Consider the following 24,161-nt stretch of genomic DNA (forward strand, 5'->3'; position numbering starts at 1 on the left):
AATCGCGCAGTTGCAAACATAAAAGTTACTTCCGGTACTGGGCTGAAGATGAGTGCAATTTTACGCAGGAGGACAGGTCAATAACTAAGGAAGGGCAAGGTGCCATTCAGTTCACAGCGGTGGAGGGGGTGGGACGACCCGGATGGAGTTCAGGAGGTTGACAGCAGAGGGGAAAAAGGAGTTCCTGTGCCTCGAAGTTTTGGTGGCAATGACCCGAAACCTCCGGCCCAGAGGGAGCCGGCTGAAAAAGCAGTGACCAGGGTGAGAGGGGTCACCGGCAATCCTCATTGCTCTGGAGCGTAGTCTGGAATTGTGGAGGAGTTCAAGCGAAGGGAGGTGTCTGCCAATGATTCTTTCTGCCGATTTGATGACCCTCTGAAGGTTGTATTTGTCTCTGGTGGAGGAGCCAGCGTACTAGACTAGGGTGGAGGCGCAGAGGACGGACTCGATGGTGGCGGTGTAAAAGCACGTCAGCAGTTCTTGGGCCATGCCAAACTTTTTCAGTTGGCGGAGGACGAAAAGCCTCTGCTGTGCTTTCTTTTGGGTCAAGGCTGTGTTTGCCTTCCAGCTCAGGTCTTTGGAGATGGTGGTGCCCAGTGGTGCCCAGAAGGCGAAGGCGGACCATCTCCAAAGACCTGAGCTCAGATGAGATAAGGAGAAATAAAAGGGTTTTGTAAATTAATCTCTTTATTTCCTATGTCAGCCTATGTCAGCAGGGCATTATTATGCCATCCATGATATGCTCCCTTGTGATTTATGGAGTTGTTTTTGAGTCACACAATAGAGATCAGATTTATGTCCTCTTTATTTTTTGATTATTTATTTTTTAGATGAGTTTTTATTGATATTGGTGATGTATTAGGCCATGTTCACAGTGGCCATTGCGTTGCATTCCCGGTGACAGCAGTAATGCAAAGCAACAGATCAGGACCGCGGCGCCACACTTTATCAGCGCATTGTGTTGAGTACAGTGAAGCATACAGTCAAGTACTGTGAACGTCGCATAGGTTGTGCATTGCAGTGCAGCCAGTGAGCTGCATTAAAAGTGTCTGTTGCATTGCACCACAACACACCACTGTAGATCTGGCCTTACCCAGTTTATTTCATACCGCTGGGAATTATTGCAAACTTTTCTGGTTATAATAGCCTGTATGAGTGGAAAAACTGCTTACATATAGAAATTATGTGTGCGAGAAAAAAAAACAACAAAACATGAGATATGTACACACAAAGCTAAACTACAACAGGCACGTTGCAGCTACGCAGCATGTAAACGCACATCTGCCTTATGTGATACATAGTAACCACTAGAGGTCGCAGTTGTTGTTTTTCTTCCAGGAGAAGCAAGAAGCATGATCTCATTCATCAATAGACTCAGAAACCACGTGATCCCAGTCACCTGATGTTTTCATGCACAGCAGTTACTAGATTCACGCCTCCTCGTTTGAAGATAATTGGCCAGTACAAATCACATGCTGCGTATTCTTTTGGCAGGATTCCAGCTGCAAGTAAGTTGCTAGGAGAACAGAACACAGCTACTTCCTGTACCGACTACCGAGAGCTCCATTGCGCATGCGTGAATGCTAATCTCTGTCTTGCTGTGAAACAGACAGTACAGTTCGGGTATGTACCGGTATCTCATTCATTATTAAATAAATATACGCTGTCGTTTAATAATACATGAACATCACAGGCTTCTATAATCCGAGTCAGACTACACCTGCTGGGTGTCTGTATATAGCTGCCAGAGCCAGCTTCTGAGTTCTGAAGCAAGTAAGACCATCCTTAATGGTGAAGATTAGAGAAAATATTAGAAATGTGATCTAAAATTCCACTTGCCAGTTTTGTTCTTTGCTATACAGGATCTGGAAGTGGGGCTGAATGGTAACAGTAAATTCGGGCGCCTGAGGCTAGTGGACAAATCGGGCGCCGCCATTCACTCCTATAATAAATATCGTTTAATGGGCGCCCGATAGGAAAAAAGGGCGCCGGAGAAAAATAACGTTTTAAAAGCGGCGCCCGGAGACTTAATGTTTTATTACTGCTTCTCATGATTACACATTATTTAATGATTTATACATTTTTAAATATTATTTTTAAACGAAAAACAGTACAATATTTTTTTTCAAACATTATTTTTAAACGAAAAACAGTACTTTTTTTTTTTACATTATTTTTAAACGAAAAAACCAACAGGGGGGTCTTAGGTTTAGGCACCAACAGGGGGGTCTTAGGTTTAGGCACCAACAGGGGGGGTCTTAGGTTTAGGCACCAACAGGGGGTCTTAGGTTTAGGCACCAAAAGGGGGGTCTTAGGTTTAGGCACCAACAGGGGGGTCTTAGGTTTAGGCACCAACAGGGGGTCTTAGGTTTAGGCACCAACAGGGGGGGTCTTAGGTTTAGGCACCAAAAGGGGGGTCTTAGGTTTAGGCACCAACAGGGGGGTCTTAGGTTTAGGCACCAACAGGGGGGTCTTAGGTTTAGGCACCAACAGGGGGGTCTTAGGTTTAGGCACCAACAGGGGGGTCTTAGGTTTAGGCACTAACAGGGGGGTCTTAGGTTTAGGCACCAACAGGGGGGTCTTAGGTTTAGGCACTAACAGGGGGGTCTAGGGGTTGGTACAGGGAGGGTTACTTAGGCACCAACAGGGGGGGTCTTAGGTTTAGGCATCAACAGGGGGGTCTAGGGGTTAGGGGTAGGTACAGGGAGGGTTACTTAGTAATTTTTTTTTTAAACGTTATTATACGTTTCAGTATTTAAACGAAAGATTAACGTTTTTACAAATTGCCGATTTAATGCACATTATTTAATGATTAATAACTTTAAAAAACATTAATTTTAAACGAAATACAGTACAATACATTTTTAAACGTTATCCATGCTTATCGTTAAAAACCCGGCGCCCTTTTTTCCCAGCGCCCCTTTTTAACGTACGCGGGCTGAACAGCATTTTACATTTACATGGGATTAATCAGATTTGAAAATGAAATTATCTGACAGCCTGATTAAAAATCACTATGTTCAGGAGATGTTGGCTAGGAGGGAGTCCCTCCTAGCCAACATCTCCTGAACATATATACAAGATGTTCACTAGGAGGGAGAGATACAATTTGTATAATTCATTATAAATGAATAATATTTAAAATACACCTAAACTGAGAGGGGTATGGAGGCTGCTATATTGATTTCCTTGTAAACAATACCAGTTGCGTGGCAATAGTGATGGGCTCACGGATAGAAAAGTAGTCAAATCCATGATCTAATGAGGCTTAATTGCCTCAGGTGTGCGGCTGGGAGAGAGGGGGTTAATCACCCACCTGCCTGCCACCTCTATGCGTATCACAGATGCGGACGCGTCCAATGGGGCGCGTTCCACAACTCAATACTGCGCACTACCTCCCGGCCGAAGGAGGAAGTGCGCGGTATTGAGTTGTGGAATGCGTCCCGTCAGAAGCGGCGGGCAGGTGGGTAATTAACCCCCTCTCTCCCAGCCGCACACCCTTAGGAGTGCATTTGAAATCGGCGCCGGTAGACTTGGGCGCAGGATACAGCGGTATATGGCTGATCCTGCTTCTGCATAAGTCCGGGCCGATTTAATTACTATTCCCCCCCCCCTCCACGCCGCCATGGATAGTGGGGGAATGAAATAATTCGGCTTCCAGCGATTGCTGGAGGCCGAATTATTATGTTTTTAAGCAACCTCGGCTCCGTCCTCTGACGGAGCTGACGTTACTCACTGAGCGTTGCAATAGGAATGATTCCTATTGTAGTCTATGGAGGCGCCGGCTGCGCCCAAGTCTAGCAGCACTGAAAAGCACTGCTCCGACCTTTAGGCAATTAAGCCTCATTAGGTTAATGGATTCGACTACTTTTCTATCTGTGATCCAATCACTACCTGGCAGCCCTGCTGATCTCTTTGGCTGCAGTAGTGTCTAAATCACACTCCTGAAACAAGCATGCAGCTTAATCCAGTTAAACGTCCGTCAGAAGCATCTTATCTGCATGCTTGTTAAGGGGCTATTGCTAAGCATATTAGAGACAGAGGCTCAGCAGGACAGTCAGACAATCTGCATTAATAAATAATAATGTCAGCCTCCATATCCCTCTCAGTTCAGGTGTGCTTTAAAGAAAATTTGAGGCTTAAAAAATGTAAAAAAGGAAATGCTTACCTAAGGAGAGGGAAGTCTCTGGATCCTCCAGAGGCTTTCCACGCTGTCCTCCAGTCCTATTCCATTCTTCGGGACCCCTAAAGAGGAACTGCTGATACCCCCTTTCCCATTAAAAATCTTTTCCTTTTCTCAAACAGATCATCAGGGGGCTCTGTATGGCTGATATTGGGCTCTATTCACAATGACTTACCGCATGCGGTAATGTAGTATGTGAAAAATACCGACCAAAATATCTCCTTTGTGTAATTCTCATTTTTTTCACCCTAAATTTCTGCATGCTGTAATTGTGCGGTAAAAAGTTACTAAATTTTCTCCACTCGATTCATAAACAACCACATGCGTTATCGCCAAAGCGGTAAATTACCGCATGGTATGTTGTTGATAGTTTACCAACACAAACAACATTTTCATTACCGCACTATTACTGGTAAAACATGCGTAAAACTTTATGAATCCACTATCAACAACCTACCATGCAGTAATTTACCTTTAATTAGTTAACGCATGCAGTAATGCTTTATGAATCGAGGCCATTGTGATGAAACCCGTCCCACAGTGTGGTGTCAGCACCTAAGTACTGACATCGCACTGTGGGAGCCTTGTTGCATTGTGGGAAATAACAGCTGTTTTCAACTGCCAAAAATGCATAATATCTTTCCTCAGACATCACCTGGGCAAGAATCTTCCCTTACAATTGGCGGCTTTACTATGGATGTGATTGGTATCTCGGATGGTGCGCTTAGATATCCCTGATAGCCCATATTATTGTTGTCTTGCCAGTACTGCAGATAACTATATGTACTGTGACATTATATATTATTTCTGCGGTTTTACACTGGCTGATCTGTGCGCTGCATGGTTTTAAATGTTTTTATTGGTTGCTGGGGTAAGTCCCTAATAAACATTATTGAATATTTATCCTTGGTGGTTTGATAGTGATCTATTATGGTAGCCTAGATGGACGCTTTTTGTGGATTTATAAGAGTTTACAGGTCTATGGCCTTGACCCTCTTTGGGGGCCTATTACTCTATCTTTTTTGTGCTAAACATTCCGCAGTTTACCTGACTTTTATTTGGTACGTTGTCGCAAAAAGGAAGTTGCAGGGCATGCTGGGTTGTCTTTTTTTTGTGCTTTTTTATTTCCCCTCAGACTTAACTAATGTAGAGAGGCAAAAAAGGACAACCCAGCATGCCCTGCAACTTCCTTTGTCCAGCAACGTACCAAATAAGAGTCAGGTAAACTGGGGAATGATCATTTATAAACAAGAAAAGTAATAGAGATTTTAACTTTTGGATTGCCTGGTTAGCATCCTTATTACTTGTTTACCAGATAAAAATAAAGAATTGATTTTATGCCCGACAGTTACACTATAAAGTCTGAAACCACTGCGCCTGCATGGCCGCGTCCTCGCTCCCGCTGACGTCACTGAGAGCTCTGGCAGGAGCAAGGACGCAGTGGTTTCAGATTTTAAAGTTGCAAATTCTGGAAGTGAACTGGTGGAGGGGACCGGAGCATCAGGGAGTGGCTGCGCTGGCACAGGACATCTGTGGGGGACCTTTAGAAGCCCCAGGTGAGTTCAACTTTTGGCTCGGGTGCACTTTAAAAAATAACTTTCCAAATGCCATTATCACTGTGCAAAGTTCTGGTTCAAGCCTGCTAATTCTGGTTTTGGCAGCATAAAAAATTCAGGCAAAGTAGAATTTTAATGTGATCTCTAGTAAAAATGAACAAATGTAGGATAGACAAAAGATTAAATGCCAATTATCTAATGTAGCTGCATGGTCAAATTAGATAGACAAGGCACAGAAGATTTATATTGCTCTTTTCTCCTGGCAGACTCAAAGAGCCAGAGCTACAGCCACTAGGACACCCTCAGTCAGTAGGTAGTAGCAGTTTAAGGAAGGCTTGACCTAGGTCTCCTTATTGAATAGGTGCTTGCTTACTGAACAGGAGGAGCCAAGATCCAAACTCTGGTCTCCTGTGTCACAGGCAGAGCCCATAAGCTGTACACTATCCAGCCACATTAGATGACATTTGACCAGTTTGTGTTCATTCATCGTCTCAGTTAACAAGCATTTCAGAAGTGCACATCTCCTAAATGTTTATTGCAGCTTTTGTTCATTGTTGGTGTTCCTTTGTACTTGAATTACTTTGGGGCTGTTCGGCTAAACCAGGCAGAAAATTCTGGAGTCAGCAGTAGCCCATCTGCTTTTAGATCAACTGAGATGGTGTTTTGGGTTCATGTTGAGGCTCCAGCTGATGTCCACTGGCACTGATTGGTCACAATTTTCTTTTATTTCATTTACGCAAATTTTTATAGGTAACCAACATTTCTGATTGCCTCCGTTCGGCTCAGCCACAGCCAATTAGACTTTCTTTACCTCTGATTGCCAACCCCTGGAGTTACAGGTGAGTGAGGACCATCTTGACTATAGTTTTAAGGACTACTATCACGGCAAAAATTTACAACATAAAACACGTGTAAAGACATACGAATGAGAAGTACATTTCTCCCAGGTTAAAATGAGCCATAAATTACTTTTCTCCTATGTTGCCTTCACTTGCAGAAGGTAGTAGAAATTTGACAGAACCGACAGGTTTTGGCTACTCCAACTCTGCATTGGGGATTCACAGCATGGACTTTATTCTTTACAAAGACACTCCCTGAAATAGATTTATACAAAGATGCTGGCCAGCCTTCCTCCTTGCTTCACACTTTTTCAGCAGTTGGATGGAGAAACTGCCATTCAATTAGTGCTTTTGAAAATAACGAAAACCTGAGAATCCCCCATGAGGAGATGGACTAGCCCAAAACCTGATTTCTATTACCTACTCTTAAGTGACAGCAACATAGAAGAAAAGTCTGTAGAATGGTAGAAGGAAAAAACACAGAGAGATCCGGGAGCCCAATCTGGTGCAATACGGTTATTGGATCTGGATATAGGTATTAGAGGCAATAATTATACTCACAAACATGGGTTGCAGCAAGGCAACCACTTGTGTCCGCAGGTGGGGAAGTACCGTCCCCACTCGGCCTTTGGATCCTTAGGTGGTCGCTACTCCAAAAAACGATTAATTGGTCGACCGTAGTCGGCCTAATCTCCCCTACTGGCAGGAGGGGTGTTAGACTTTTTGGGTACAGATAGGAGGCGCCCGGTTAAGGATGTTCACTATAATATTCTATGTCTTCTAGTGCACCATTAAAATTATTCCTTTATGCTTCTGATTGTCTCAATTTTCCTAAAGGGACACCTATAAGGTAGGACAACCTAACTTGTAATAATTGGATACTTTCATATAGAATATTATAGTGAACATCCTTAACCGGGCGCCTCCTATCTGTACCAAAAATAGAAGAAAAGTCATTTGTCTTATTTTACTCTGGAGAATTGTACTAATTTGTATTCTATGATTTTATTTTAGCGATAGTGGTCCTATAAAGGGTAAGGGGAGGTAAATGTTAATGCATGCAATAGCATTGTGTACTAGACCCTTACACTAGCGATGAGGTGTCGTCGCCCCCCCCCCCCCCCCCCCCCCCGAATGAATGTTGAAAATATTTTTTTTTTCGATCAAGAAATTCAAACGATTATCCCGTTTTTTCGAGAAAAATGTGATTGCAGGTTTTTCGAGAAAAATGTGATTGCAGGTTTGGCACCTTTTCTCTGTCTGGAAAAATCTTTGTATTCGATTTAACGGAATAATCAAACTAAATTATCTAATCGAAAAAAAATTACAAATTGTACCATGTATGGCCACCATAATGAAGATTAATTACTAGACCTCTGATGGATGGGGGGGGGGGTTAACTTACCCAGAAGTCCGTGGATCCTATGCGTGTCATTGCTGTCGTACGCGACCTATGGAACACGTTACACCACTCACTACCGCACTTTGCACTTTCTCCTTCCGCTGGAAGGGGGACGTGGACATGCAGTAGTGAGTGGTGGAACGCGTCCCATAGGTCGTGTATGACAGCAATTACACGCATAGGATCCACGCACTTCTGGGTAAGTTAACACCCCCATCCCGCGGTCAGAGGTCTAGTAATTAATCTTCATTATGGTGGCCATACATGGTACAATTTTCCATTTTTTTTCGATTAGATAATTTAGTTAGATTATTCCGTGAGTTCGAATATAAAGATTTTTCCAGCGTGTCCGATTAGATTTGAGTGGTGTAACGTGTTCCATAGGTCGCGTATGACCGCAATGACACGCATAGGAGCCACAGACTTCTGGGTAAGTTAACCTCCCCATCCTGCGGTCACAAGTGGAGTAATTAATCTTCATTAGAATTCCGATCGAGTAGATGACTACTCGGAAGCCCATCCCTGCTCATAACCTGGTATTCCTGCTGAGGCCTGTAAGGTTCAACCTTTCTAGGGAACATATGCATGCACATAAATCAGTCTAAGATTGCCCAAGGGCAACAAACTGCACTATTTACACCATTCAATAAATGAGCTGTATTGGTACAGGGAACAGGAGAGCTTATGGAATGCTGACAGTTTGAAGAAGGTTCTGCTGGAACAGCGACACCTCCTTGATCACAGCAGTTATACTGCACAGTTATCCTGTGCACTGCCATAGAGCAAGACAAAATGGGAGAAGAGGTAGAGTAGACAGGGAGTGGCCTGGAGAATTAAGTGGGATGAGGAACCAGAAAAATGGGCAAGAGAGAACACAGTAGAGTGCTACTCTTGATTTTACACAATATCAGTTTGGATGACAGTAATCTGCTTGTATATCACTTATGAATGTTATGGTCAAAGTGAAAATGAACAATTCACACATTTCTTTTGTATACTGTCTTTTTTTCAAACACACTTTCTAAAGGAAAATTATAGTATATGATGTCTTGCACAATCTGTGAAAATATATTATTTTGCAGGTTTGGCACCTTTCTCTGTCTAACACTCAGAATAATTGCTGGTTAAGCAATTTTTTTGCCAGTTTTTTTTATAAATGTGTCTACTGAAATATATGAGATAAGAAATGCTGAGCTGTTTTCACTAGACTGCAGTAAGCAGAATAGCATATGTAAAGTCTTACCGCACTTTGACACAGTGTAAATTTGTCAGTGTACAGCTTGTATAACCATGTAAATTCGCTGTCACATCAAAATAACCCACGTCAATTAATGTGTGAATGGGGATAAAACCGCTTATGCCTTTGCTACATCTTATCTCGGGTTAATAGTATTGACAAGGTTTCCCAGTATGTCTCATGATTATTTTCCTCAAGATGGTTTAGTTAAGGTGCATACACGCCTTTGAGCAAAGTCGCCCGTCTGGGATTGGGACCTGATCCCTTTGGGCAGCACAGATGCCCGTCAGCTGCCTAGCTGATGACGCGCTGTGTTGCTATGTGGTGGGGGGGGGATGATGGAGCGGCACGTGTGGGATGTCACGCGGTGGGCGGGGGAGTGGGTCTTCAAAGGAAACCTCAATCGAGTGGGTGATTTGATCCGTCTGGTGGATCCCTTGTGGGTTGGGGGGTTGCTGATCGGGCGCCACTATACACATGCTTGATTATCGGTTGAGCCGGTCATTATCGGCCACCCCAACTGACTTTAATAAAGCGTGTGTATGAGGTTTTAGTGATGCCTGTGAGTATCCATAGACATTGTTTTCTCATAACTAGTGGTATTGTTACATCCAGTGTTTTATCTCTGTCACCATCAAGTATTTTCAAGGTGTGAAGCCATTGTAAATACTAAAGGTAGAAGCAGGGAGTACCGCTTCACTGTACCGTGTGAAACAGTGCTGGAACACAGGCAGCCAGGCCCAGCAGATCAGAGTAGGAAAGGAAGGTCCGCACCAATGTCTCCACAATCTATACATTTATTCAGGACATATCTAGATGCAATAGAAAGCACATGACTAACATGTTTTGGACCTTAAAGTGAACCTCCGGACTAAAAATCTACTCAGCAGAACTGAAAAGGCTTGGTGTTTCTTTAACAGTTTCACAGCATCAGAACTTTGTTTTTCTTACCAAAGCATCATTTGTAGCTGCATTTTTAGCTAAGCTCCACCCATCATAGAAAACTGCCCGGGCTTTTTTTCCCTGATGCTGTGCAAAGCATGATGGGATTACCTATGTCGTTGTTCACATTGCCTAGCAACTGGGAGGGGTGATCAGCACACAGGACAGTTGGAACTGTGTCTCATGCTCCCTGTCACCTCCTTTCAACCAAAAAGATGGCTGCCCTCATGAAAGCAAACATTTGCCTGTTCTTTTAAAACAGGGTGGGTGAGAGATTATATTACCTATCTAGTTTAATTAACATAACTAATGTAACTTAATTACAGTACGTTTGTTTAGGCTGGAGTTCCTCTTTAAGTCCTTAATCATAGTCATTTCACAGCTCTCTGGGTGAGGTTTAAAAAGGGACGGGGCAGTGAAAGGCGGGGCATGACCCAACCCACCAAGGGGAGGGGTAAACACATAGGTATCACATCCCACCAAATACTGTCACCTCCCTGAAATATGCAAATGCTTTTAAAACCAAACAACAACCAAGTTAAAACAAAGGAGCAATGGAACAAAAAATACAGTTAATGTAAAGAATACACAATATTGTCCTAAGAAACTGAATGAAAGATCTCTCATAGACAAATATACATACAAAACATAAGTTTGCATAAATATACAGAGTCTACTGGCCCTATCAGCCTGTGACCAAAGCCAGATCCCATCTTGCATTAAGTCCATTAGGTGAAAAATCCAGAGTGCTTCCCTTTTGCGAATCCTCGCCTGTAGGTCTCCTCCTCTCTTGGGCAAGAATACCCTCTCTATGCCCTGGAATGACAATCCAGACATATCACCACCGTGCACAGTGCTATAATGTCTAGCAACATTAAAGATATTTTGGGTGGACAAGCCAGCTCCCAAGAAATGTTTGGAAATTCTGGCCCTAAGTGGTCTGGTGGTAGTACCTACATATTGAAGGGAGCAGATATGACATGTCACCAGGTAAATTACATTTTTGGAACACCCTTATTTCCAATTCCAGTTCTATGGAACAAGAACCCCTGGTGGACTTAAGGTCCGAAACATGTTAGTCATGTGCTTTCTATTGCATCTGGATCCTGAATAAATTTATCGATTATGGAGACATTGGTGCGGACCTTCCTTTCCTACTCAAATACTAAAGGAAAGTACATTTTATGGAGGTTCGGTTGTGTGTTTTAGAATTGCAAAGCCTAGTCCTTCACATAAGATTTCTTTAGAAGTCCATGATTTGCAATGACTCTCCAGTTTTATCCCTCAGGCTTATCGTTACCAATGGCCTCGGAAAAGAAGCACTGGGTTGAAGAGTTGTTTGCCCCACGTTTTACAGTACAAGATTTGCTCCACGAGACATTTGAACCAGACTTGCTATTATCAGAGAAGTTAGCCAAAGAGCGGGCGAAGACGGTGGAGGGAATCTACCAGACTGAGCTTAAGAAACTTCAGGAAGAGGAAAAAAGGAAACAAAAAGAATGTTTATCTAGACTGATTGTTCAAGATTATGAGTCATCTGCCCAGGAAACACCTGCAACAACCCAAGGTGGCAAATGTGCCTCATGCCACAGACCAAACGGCACCGCTAGCATTGTTGGCGACAGCAGCAGCTGCATTTGGAATGAACATGAGTTAAACCTTTTAAGACGTGAAATGAAAAAGAAAGATGCAGAGGGAACTCAGCTGAAACTTCATCTCAATGCTTGCAGGCTTGAGCTCTCTGAACTAAAAGCCAAACAAAAGGAGACAGAACAGGAGCTGGAGGCTCTCCGAGCTGAGCTGGCTGCATCAAAGAGAGCCAATGAATGTAAAAGTGTCTTACTAAAGCAGATGCAGACAAATGACACAAAGAAGGATGCAGAGCTTCAGTTTGTAAAGAAAGACCTGCATGAGCATAGAGCAAAGCTAAGTAACATCACCAACAGTTTAGGTAAGGCCAGAGAGGAGATTCAGGACCTGCAGCTACAAAATAAAGACTTGGAGGAGGAGTTTAACACTCTAAAACAGCAACAGTCACTTAAAAATATCCTTGCCATGGAAAAAATGAAACTAAAGTTCAGTGGAGAAGTAAACAAGTTGCGAGGAGAAATTGAGTCCATTAGAGCAGAGACAAAAAATCCTCAACTTGCTAAATACAGTTCATTTTTAAAGTGAACCTGTTTGAAAACATTTATTAAAGTGAACCCGAGGTGAGACTTATATGGAGGCTGCCATATTTACTTCCTTTTAATGTGAATCTGTAGCGGTTTTAAAAATAAAAACCAGGTACTCACTGGCGAACTCAGGGGGCTATTCCGGGTGTCTGGAACCTCCCCCCCTGCACTGAGCTGTGTATTCAGCCAGGGAAGCCCGCATAATATAAACAGCCTCATTCTCCCTCCCTTCTTACTTCTGGTGCCTCCCTCCAGCTAATAGAATGAGAGAGGCAGCCGAGCTTCCCCTCACAACCCTCACAAGAAGATGCAGCCTGCAGTGAGAGAATGTTGATTATGGAGTCCTGGACTCTCCACAGCACAGAAGTGTCAGACATGTTGAAATTAGAGTGCAGGCAAGCTGGTAAATATGCACAGCATGATGCAGAGCTTGCCTGGACTCAGGGTCTGTGGGCAAACATCTGTCTGGTCTCTCCCCATTGTTATAATGACTGCATGTGTGGATAAGGTGTGGATAACAAGCTGAAAAGTTTTTGACAGTCCCTAGACTCCAGGAGGGCTTCTTTCTGACTTGTGTGAGAGACTGACAGGGACAGGAGTCCGATTACAGGCAAGTAGCCTGTGTGATGTGGGACTTCAATACAGATAAGTTCTCTGCTCCATCTCAGGCTATTCTCAATTTCTCCACTCCTCTCTCTGGGCTAGTGCAATGCCAAAATGACAATAGCAATCGCTAGCAATTTGTGAGTGTGATTTTGTGAAGTGATTTTCAGAGCGATTTTTGAATGAATTGCTCAAAAACATGCTACATGCAGTATACCTGCGATTTTGAAAAAATCACAACGCTGCTGTGGGAACACCCACATAGGGTAACATTAGCCAAGCGCTTTTCAAATCACTGTTGATTTGAAAAACGCTCAGAAGCACTCTTGGTGTGCACCAGCCCTCCCTCATTCACCTTTGTTTCCCTCTTCCCCTAGAGCTGACTGTGTGTTCTTGTCTTACAGGAAAGCTAAATAAAAGTGCAATCCTGGTGAGGCAAAATATTATTATTTAGTATTTATGTAGCGCCGACATCTTCCGCAGATGCATATATCCCTGCATCATATGGGTGTCGCTTGCGCTATGTGAAACTATGTAGCATATTCCACTGAATTGTCCAAACTAAGTCTATCTCCTGTTCCTCTCTTGGGGAGTTGTTCCAGCGCTGTACCCCGTTCACATTTGCTGCTACCAGAAGCCCTCAGAAACACTAGTGTCCTTGAGTACTTCCAAAGATAGGCAGCTCCGTAATACGCCAGCGCACTTTTGTGCATAGGCAGTATGGAGCCACCTGTATTCGGAAGCACTCGGGACATACGTGCTTCTGGACCTTTCAGGAACCCCCCCCTTAAAAATCCTGCGTTTGCCCCTGGTACTCCTCTAAGAAGAGGGAAGGATCTGGGTCCTACAGAGCCTTCCCCTTCTCCTGCCGGTCTCCACGTTCCCCCACAGGCTTCTCTGTTTGAGTCTCCTGCCACGGGAGACTTCGTCAGTCTTTGGAAGCACTCGTGCTTCCGAACACTGGCGGCTCTGTACTGCACACACGCAAGAGGGCACTTGCGTGTGCACAGTACGGAGCAGCCCGTTTTCGGAATCTTGAGTGCTTTCAAAGACTGCCGAAGTCTCCCTAATCCGGAAGAGAGCAGTCCACGACCAATTGGTCATGAACTGCTAGCAGGGGAGCATGCAAGAGAACGCAGACACCGGGAAGAGAACAGGAAGGCCCTATTGAACCCAGAGCCTTCGCTGACCTTAGGTGAGTATCTGGTTTTTATTTTGAAAAATGCTTCAGACTCCATTTAAGCAATACCAGTTGCCTGGCTGTCCTGCTGATCCTTTGCCTCTAATACATTCGGCCATAGACCCTGAACAAGCATGCAGCAGATCAGGCGTTTCTGACATTGACAGATCTTAGCATTAGCTGCATGCTTGTCCCTGGTGTTATTCAGACACTACTGCAGCCCAATAGATCAGGACTGCTAGGCAACTGATATTGTTTAAAAGGAAACAAATATGGCAACCTCCATGTTACTCTCACCTCGGGTTCACTTTAAAGACCAGATGCACTATTGCAGACACTATGGTGTCTTTCTGTGGGTAATATCCACGTGACATTTCAGCTGGTTGCATTGAGTGGCTAACCTCCCACATTCAGGTAGCTCAGGACTTTTTGTAACTTTTGCTTTACAGGAAAAGAACAGTCAACAGGGTTGTTTAATTATAAAACATATATATTTTGCAGTGAGTTACAGATTGTCCAACAAACTTACGGTGAACCAGAACTCCTAGTAGTGTGTAAAGGATTAAAATGCCATGCAAAACAGAAGTTTCTCTTTTTTTTTTTTTTTTTCCTTTAAAGCAGATCACGTTTATTGACTTAAAATACAAATAGATACAAGGCAGCATTTTACATGGCAATACAGTAGCAAAATGGACATATACTTGTTAACATTTGTAAAATATATACTTTTAGGCACATATAGTCACCTGGCCAGCTTTTTTTTTGTAGGGACAAAAAAACAAAAGAAAAACAAACTAAATAAACTGTTGCCATTTGTATTTAAAATGGGTATAGAGGCAGCCTGAGGTAACCATGTCATCAGCAAAAAGTTTACCTTCTTAAAACAGAAGGCATTTGCGATTATTCAGGTTTGAGTGAGCATGAGGTTTCCCACAATGCATCACTGCTAAATATTCAAATCGGCCCTTGCGCTGATGAGAATCAAGTCCATAAGTCTGTATCCATGTTGGATTATTGTGGCTCTGTACAATTAACATGCTAACACATCATTGCATTCCAGCGGTTCTGGAGGTGTGTTTAGTTTTCAGAGACAGTAAAGGGCCGATTTGCATATTCAGCAGTGATGTATTGTGGGAGACCTCATCTACTCACTCCAACCTGAATTATCACAATTTTTTTCTGTATTAAGAAGGCACAATTCTGTTTTGCATTTAAAGTGATTCTTGGTCATTTTATGACCACATTTCACAGGTAAGGGTTATTAAAACATGAAGGCTGGTTTAATGTCATTTAAAGGCATATTTCGACTTCACTGAAGCGAATTGATAACACTGCTGGTCGCAGCAAACACAAAACAAAACAAAAAAAGGTCACAGGAAACTCTACCCCCCCCCCCCTTCATTTTATCAATTAGGTTCTAAGTGAAGCAGAGGTTTGAGTATTAACCCTTCCACTAGCTTCAACATCACGTTTGTCTTTTTTTCCCATTAGTCTTATGTTGTGTTTGAATCTGTTAAGTGTATAAACTAAAGAATTAATTTGAGTTTCATCTCACTTTAAAAGGAACCTTAACAGAGGGATATGGATGCTTCCTTTTAGGCTTCTTTCACACTAAGACGTTGCGTTAGGTGCTACGTTAAGGTCGCATAACGTGCACCTAACGCAACGCATGGTGGTGGTGGCAAAGGTGGTTAGCAAAGAGCCGCGTTAAGCAGCTCTTTGATGCGTCCGTGATGTGTACTATAGTACGCATGCGCTGGTGAAGACCACGTGAGCGGAACACTCCGCATCACGTGGTCCCGCCAGTGACGTCAGTGCAATGAATATTAATTGGCCATGTGGCTAATCACTGCGCCTGTGCAAGCAGGCAAAGCCGCTCTAACGCCGTAGCATGCTGCATTTTAGATTGATGTGCAGCGTTACAATGTAACGCAACGTGGGCACTGTGAACAGCCCATTGCAGTTACATTGCTGTGCGTTGGGGAGCGTTACAGGCTGCACTAATGTGCGCCTGTAACGTCTCACTGTGAAAGCAGCCTTAAACAATGCCAGTTGCCTGGCAGTCTTGCTGATCTCTTTGGCTGCAGTAGTGGCTGAATCACACACCTGAACCAAGCATGCAGCTACTCCAGTCTGACTTCAGTCAGAGCACCTCATCTGCATATGCTTGTTGAGGGGCTGTGGCTAAATGTATTAGAGACACAGGGTCAGCAGGAAAGTCAGGCAACTGGTATTATTTTAAAACAAAAAATCCATATCCTTCTCAGTTTAGGTTCCCTTTAAAGCAAACCTGAAGCGGAAAAAACATGATATAATGAATTGTACATGCAGTACAGATAACAAATAGAATAGTACTAGCTACGATAAGAGTATCATATTTGAGTTATATGGCTTATTTTTTTTTTTTTTTTTTTTTTTTTTTTTTTTAGAACATTGCATCATTCTGTCACATTTGCAGTTTTCAAATCGCATCCTGTCTTGTCGGCCACATTCACATTGCGTTCTGCTCGCGTGTCCATCCGGGTTGGCCTTTTTTTTTTTTTCTTTAACTTTCCCACCGCTTGGTTGGGCATTGCGTTTTCTAAGCGCTTTTCTTTCTTGTTTTCTTATTCACTCCCTGACTCAGGTCAGGAAGTGAACTCTTTGACCCAGAAAAGAGTAAATATAACGTATTTATTCTTAAAAACGCAAATGCAATTGCTACACAAAGTGAGCGTTTTTCCTATACCTTCCATTGAGGCGGAATTGCCCCAAAAATGGTCCGTGCAACGCTTTGCTGTCCGCACAGCGCACGAACCGCCCTGGTATGAACCCTCTTATAGACATTCATTGCACTAGCGTTCGGGGGGGGCGCTTTTAAAAAGCGCATGTCACAGACCGCTAGGCCGGTCTGCGGATGGGGTAAATCGATCAGCGTCAGAAATCCTCTTACACGGTCATTTGTTCATCACGAAGGGTAACCCGCGTTCGCAATTTGATGAACTGACTCGCGAAGGGAGCGTTCTGATACCAACCGAATCACTCCACACACATATACAATTCAAAGATCTGCCACCAAGCGAGTTACACAGCCCGCTACTGTAATTTTACTAGGACTTCGAGAACGCTCTATTAACCCTTAGCAGTATGCAGGAACCTGGGTCAGATCGTTATATCTGGGCCGGGTTCTCGCATACGGGTTATAAAAGTATACTTCTATTAAACACAGGGTAGCGAGTTCAGGAGAATAGGTACGATTGTGTATATTCAGCAACAGGTCATAACCGCTAAATGATTTTTAAACGTTTAATAACACAAATGCATTACATACAGTTATATACACCTATTAACATATAAAACACAGAGCTTAAAAATAAAAGGAATAAAATCAGAAAGTTCTTACTTAGTTAGCTGAGCAGTCCATTTGAAGCATGAAGAAAATAGTCCAGTTTAAAAGTAGGCATTCAGGTTAAAGTCTTTGTACACAACATGCGCCCGGTTCTCCTTGAGCACATGTCTAGACCTTCCTGGTAGATGGGAATTGAAGAACAGGGAGGAGTTCCTTGCAAACGCTTTTTACTGACCAGAGTTTTGGGGCGGTCACTACCTGGAAAGTAGGTGTGTTTGAGGCAGGGTTACCTCCTGGCAGTCAGGTTGCCACCCACAGACTTGGAGCAAGGAATGTACCAATTATTAATAATTTGTGTAATTCCGCCCCAGATGGGTGCATCGCAAATCCGAGACCATATTCATAAGCAGCATGCGACTCTGTATTAAATGAGACTATACACGCCTAGTCTGTCTTGCTCTACGCAGGCTGGATAAAGTGGTCTCTCTATTGATTCCTGATAGCCAGAAAATTATAAATCATGTGAGTGATAGAACTGATTTCTGGGTATCAGGAAATGTGTTTGTTGTCTTTCTGTGCCAAACCCATCTTGAATTATTAATAAAGTAAATGTTCTCATTGTGTGAAGCTATAAGCTTGGAGGGAAATTTGAAGTTCAACCAGTTTGAGCTGGTTTGGTGGAACATGAGTTGTGTGACCAAATGGCTGCTCCCCAGGTGGTCTGGCCACTTGTGAATTCTTTCCTGACCTGAACAGGATGTGGGGGAGGGCTGTACTCCTGCCATGCTCTCAGAAGAAGAGCAAAGAAAGGCATTTGTTACCCAGGGCTGACAGTAACTGTGTGGGGCCATACGAAAATCGTTGGCGTTTACGCGCACGACTTTCCGTAATGTCCGTCATATCTCCCCCCTACCAGTCGGACGCACAGAGTGGGTCTGCATGACCCGCTCTACGCGCCGCTTATCTACTGAACGGGTTCTCAACTTCTTATCTGACTGCCCTTTAGACAACTCACCAGAAGCATAAGGCCTCATGGTCCGGTGTGTCCCAGTGTCCGCTTTGCGGACGGTGCGATGCACACCCACAGGCTTACCTCTAAAGGCCTGGCTGGGTTTGCGTAGCGCTTCCTGTAAGGGAGAGAGTCGTTGGCTGACATCCGGGTCACTTCCTGACTCTCGGGTGTCAGCCTGCGAATCTGGAAGCAGCGTGGCATACCCCTGCTCTAACTGACTACACCTTGGCACAACATTTTGGTCAGCACAACCTAGGTGGACATTAGAGCACATTTTAAAAAACGAATCAGCCTTTATCGGGGTGGCGAGGCTTGAGGGTGGACCTCTGGGCAGTTTTGCACTGGGTTGCTTCTGCAAGGGGAAAACATGCAAGGGTGAGACAGGGAAGGTGCGGCCTGTCTCCACCAGCTGTTTGTTAACAGCAGGCAATGGTGGAGCACTCTGGCTGTCATAGCAGGAGGGGAGGACTAGGCCCCCTGCTGCCTGCTCTGACACCTGGCCTGCTTCCACTGCCAAGCACGGAGATGACCCAGGCAACACAAGACTGTTACCTCGTAGGTTAGAGGCAATCACACTTAAACATAAATCATTTTTAGTAATAGGAGATTCGGCATGAAATCTATTAGCAACATCTGGTACAACATTAACATCACAGTTACGTTCATTTTTCACATCATGTACACAGGTATCTGGAACAACAGTGACAGGTTTAGAATCAGACAAACCGTGATTAGACAGCTGTCCATTAGAAGCAGGTACCGCTTCCTGGCCTCCTTCCCTAGGAGGGCTAGGTACCATTACCCTTGCTGCCTCCCTCTGTCCCACCCCAAGCTTGTACAGTACCTGAGTGGGTCCAGACTGGCAATCCGGGATGTTGATCACAGGTTCATAAAAGGATCGTAGGGTGCCAAGATCGGTGCCCAACAGCACAGGCACTGGGATGTCATCTGTCACCCCCACAACTTTTGACTGGCTGCCCCTTCCCCAATCGAGAACAACACGAGCTTTGGCGATGCGTGCGTGTGTGCCACCAACTCCCACAAGTGTGACACGCTCATTAGGCAGGAAATTCTCCCTGGCTACAAGATGAGAGCGAACCAAGGTAAGCTCTGCGCCTGTGTCACAGAAACCAACAGCGATCTGGTCGTTAACTTCCACGACTTGATGATTTCCAGAAAGTCGAGGATTTGCTGCTCCCATGACGAGGTAGGCGTGTGCAGTAGAGGATGCGCTAGCCACTTCTGCGCTAGGATCTGGAGATGGCGTCCTCACCTCGGGGCAGGCAGACTTGAGGTGTCCTCGCTGTCCACAGTGGTAACACTTCGGAACATATGTGGCATCAGGCGGATGAGTAGCAGGTGCAGCTCCCGGCCTCTGTGGCTGTGGGACCCGATTCCCACGGTTCGCAGGGGGAGGAGAGCTGGGTTGCATAGGTCTCCCCCCTCTCCAGCTCGGGACTGGAGGTTTGCGACTGTCCGGCACACGGGTGGCCACAAAAGTGTCTGCAAGTTCTGCGGCAGCTTTGGCGGATTCAGGCTTCCGCTCCAAGACAAACTGCCGGACATCTGGAGTGCAGCAGTTCAGCAACTGCTCCTGCACGATGAGGTCCTCCAGACCTTGGTGAGAGTCTTTTTTGAGGCCCCGTGACCACTGCCTGAACACAGTCAGCAGGCGACTCTCCAGGTCGGTGTAAGAGTCGGTGTGGCCTTTCTGCAGGGAGCGAAACTTTTTGCGATAGACCTCTGGGGTCAACTGGTATTTGGCGATAATTGCAGCTTTTATCGCCTCATAGTCATTGTCTTTCTCAGCGGGTAAGTCCACAAACGCCTCAAGCGCTTTGTCCCGCAAGTTGGGTGTCAGATATCTCGCCCACTGCTCCTGGGGCAGATGATGCTGACGGCAAGTCTTTTCAAATGAGTGTAAATAAGTGTCCGGGTCGGTTCCCTTCTCCATTTCTGGGAACTTAAATTTTGGAGTCCCAAACGGGCCTGCTGTGGGCCGGGGTTCCGGAGCACTTTGCGAGGGATTTTGGCCTTGCGTTCGCAGGTTGGCCATTTCAAGGTCATGTCTGCGTGCGGCTGCTCTCTCCTCTCTTTCCGCTTCTCTCTCAGCAAGCCACCGGCGCTCTGCCGCTTCCCTTTCTGCCTGCTCCCGGCGTTCTGAGGATTCCCGTTCAGCCTGGCGTTCTGCACGGTCAGCATTTTCTCTGAAAATCTGCATGTACAGCTCAGGATTTGTATCCGCCAGTCTTTGTAAAGCATGCTGCATTCCAGCCTCAGGAACCCAGGAACGGTTGGCATGGGCGGGCTCCTGCCAGCCACCATGCTCCTCAGCAGTTACAGTGACCGGTTCAGACACGGTACCGTTTTCCTCTGGGTCTGGAAGTGGGTTGCTTTGCTCCAACCGCTCACTTTCCTCTGCCCCAGTTACAGCACCGTCTGAACCAGGAGTGTGCTCTCCCAGCATCTGCTCCGGCTGGGTATTCAGTCGCAACAAGTCCTCGATCAATTGCGATTTCTTTTTTCTATAAGTCACAATGCCTTTTTCCTCACACAAGTTTACTAGGTCTGCCACTGACATTTTCTTGTATCTTGCTGCAGCCATTTTTGCCAAATAAAAGATAGGATAGGAAAAGAGATTGGGGGGGGAGGGGGGGGAACTCTGTGCTACACGTTTAGTCTATATAAATGGTAATGCACCGGTTATCGACCACAGACTTTTGATCTGTTCTGGCAGGTTAATCAAATAACGTTGCCGTTAATGTTCTGAACATACACAAATCCCACCGCTGCCACCAATGTCACAGACCGCTAGGCCGGTCTGCGGATGGGGTAAATCGATCAGCGTCAGAAATCCTCTTACACGGTCATTTGTTCATCACGAAGGGTAACCCGCGTTCGCAATTTGATGAACTGACTCGCGAAGGGAGCGTTCTGATACCAACCGAATCACTCCACACACATATACAATTCAAAGATCTGCCACCAAGCGAGTTACACAGCCCGCTACTGTAATTTTACTAGGACTTCGAGAACGCTCTATTAACCCTTAGCAGTATGCAGGAACCTGGGTCAGTTCGTTATATCTGGGCCGGGTTCTCGCATACGGGTTATAAAAGTATACTTCTATTAAACACAGGGTAGCGACTTCAGGAGAATAGGTACGATTGTGTATATTCAGCAACAGGTCATAACCGCTAAACGATTTTTAAACGTTTAATAACACAAATGCATTACATACAGTTATATACACCTATTAACATATAAAACACAGAGCTTAAAAATAAAAGGAATAAAATCAGAAAGTTCTTACTTAGTTAGCTGAGCAGTCCATTTGAAGCATGAAGAAAATAGTCCAGTTTAAAAGTAGGCATTCAGGTTAAAGTCTTTGTACACAACATGCGCCCGGTTCTCCTTGAGCACATGTCTAGACCTTCCTGGTAGATGGGAATTGAAGAACAGGGAGGAGTTCCTTGCAAACGCTTTTTACTGACCAGAGTTTTGGGGCGGTCACTACCTGGAAAGTAGGTGTGTTTGAGGCAGGGTTACCTCCTGGCAGTCAGGTTGCCACCCACAGACTTGGAGCAAGGAATGTACCAATTATTAATAATTTGTGTAATTCCGCCCCAGATGGGTGCATCGCAAATCCGAGACCATATTCATAAGCAGCATGCGACTCTGTATTAAATGAGACTATACACGCCTAGTCTGTCGAATTTGCTCTACGCAGGCCGGATAAAGTGGTCTCTCTATTGATTCCTGATAGCCAGAAAATTATAAATCATGTGAATGATAGAACTGATTTCTGGGTATCAGGAAATGTGTTTGTTGTCTTTCTGTGCCAAACCCATCTTGAATTATTAATAAAGTAAATGTTCCCATTGTGTGAAGCTATAAGCTTGGAGGGAAATTTGAAGTTCAACCAGTTTGAGCTGGTTTGGTGGAACATGAGTTGTGTGACCAAATGGCTGCTCCCCAGGTGGTCTGGCCACTTGTGAATTCTTTCCTGACCTGAACAGGATGTGGGGAAGGGCTGTACTCCTGCCATGCTCTCAGAAGAAGAGCAAAGAAAGGCATTTGTTACCCAGGGCTGACAGTAACTGTGTGGGGCCATACGAAAATCGTTGGCGTTTACGCGCACGACTTTCCGTAATGTCCGTCACAGCGCACGCTGGTAAAAAAAAAGTAGTGTGAACCAGCCCTCAAACTATAAAACAAAGCTGTCTCTCACCATTTCTTGGCTGTTTAAGTGCTTCATAAAACAGGACTGTATTCCACCCAAGTTGGTTTGAATATCTAAGAGAAGTTTTTTTTAACTCTTCATGTACTGGAAAACAATATGAGACACTTTTCTTTGCTACTTGTGTTCTATCTCTTAGATGTACTACGCATACAATTCATAATCTCATAAGTTTATTTTCACTTCACGTTTGCTTTAAAGCCAAAGTCCAAAAACACGTTTTGCCTTACCTTTTATATGAAACCTGAGAAGATTACAATGAAAGCCTTTATACTTACCTGGGACTTCCTCCAGCCCCCTTCAGGCGGTGGGTTCATAGTTGACCATTTACACAATAAATCTTTAAAACCGTAGGTCAGGCTCAGGTTTGTTTGTTTTTTTAAAGGATACTTGAGCTGATCAGTAAACTAAAAATGTGGGGAGTGGGCATGTACTAGGTGCAGTCCAGATGTCCACCTCAGACCCCTCCTTCATACTGTAATCGCCCCGTGCAGCTGAGTGCAGGTCATCGGAGTCAGGTAGTTGTGTGCAGGCGTACGGCCAGGAGTGCTCTGCCTGTGCATACGACGGCACAATGACATAATTGCGCGTGCGCAGGTTATTATACCTGTGCAGCATTAGCGTACTTCTGTCCCTTTCACTGTCGGTCACTGTCACAGGAGCCCTAGTGGCTGACCGCACTTAGCCTTCTAAACGGTGCCAGCGCACAGATCGTGCGAACTCTGGTCGCAGTCAATGCGCAGGAACCGTTAAGAATTAGCCGCAGACAACTCAGAAGGGAGCCTGTGAGACACGGGTGATTACAACTTCACCCACTGGTTCAGAGTAAACTGCCACCACCGCGGTTACCATGGGACCGTGGAGCCCACTAACTGACTAGTCCTGCGAATAAAACGGTTAAACACACGATATTCTGTCTAGCCAACAACAAACAAACAGTAGCGTATCTTCAGAGACCCGGGATCAGTTCTGCGTGTGCTGATAAGCAGGGTAGCGGACAGTGAATGACTTGGAGAAAGTCGTTTATTCACGCAATATAAATAATTAATATATACAGACAATTATTAAAATCACAATTATTAAGACAGTAATAGCCAGTATAAAAAATAAAAGAAGGGAGAAAAATACTTAGTTCCTGGAAAGATGTCCTTTTTGTGGGAAAACAGAGTTCTGGGTTTCAATTTGAGTTCAGAGTTCAGACCAGGTGGATGCCAGCATATCCTCAAGCTGGCATCTGATGAGTTCAAGATGTTTCAGTGTGGAGGACACTGAGTTTGGGTCCTCTGCCATTCTTATGCCCCTGCTTCAGTAGGAGGGAGTGAGGGCGGGGAGCCATACACCCCCTTAGAAGATGAGATGAGCCCTCCCCTTGTCCTGGGGCTAGAAATCATATCTACCCATATATGGGCTCTATCTCACAGAACCGTACAGGTCAGGGCAGATTTATTAACATTTTCAGGTCTGT

The 24,161-nt window shown here is 44.6% G+C and overlaps 1 protein-coding gene across 1 annotated transcript; it reads left to right on the forward strand.

The window, feature by feature from the left end:
• The first annotated feature begins 1,498 nt into the window (after window positions 1-1,498).
• CCDC160 (coiled-coil domain containing 160) lies at window positions 1,499-14,701 on the forward strand. Its single transcript, XM_068249574.1, has 3 exons — window positions 1,499-1,623; window positions 6,490-6,578; window positions 11,448-14,701. The coding sequence occupies exon 3, from the start codon at window positions 11,462-11,464 to the stop codon at window positions 12,332-12,334; it is 873 nt and encodes a 290-aa protein (XP_068105675.1). The 5' UTR covers window positions 1,499-1,623; window positions 6,490-6,578; window positions 11,448-11,461; the 3' UTR covers window positions 12,335-14,701.
• Window positions 14,702-24,161: the final 9,460 nt, after the last annotated feature.

This window comes from Hyperolius riggenbachi, chromosome 8 (assembly GCF_040937935.1).
Source record: "Hyperolius riggenbachi isolate aHypRig1 chromosome 8, aHypRig1.pri, whole genome shotgun sequence".
Lineage (NCBI taxonomy): Eukaryota > Metazoa > Chordata > Amphibia > Anura > Hyperoliidae > Hyperolius > Hyperolius riggenbachi.

Bases quoted from the DNA above. Each gene is read 5' to 3' on its own strand.
- CCDC160 (XM_068249574.1), top strand. From the start codon at position 11,462: ATGGCCTCGGAAAAGAAGCACTGGGTTGAAGAGTTGTTTGCCCCACGT.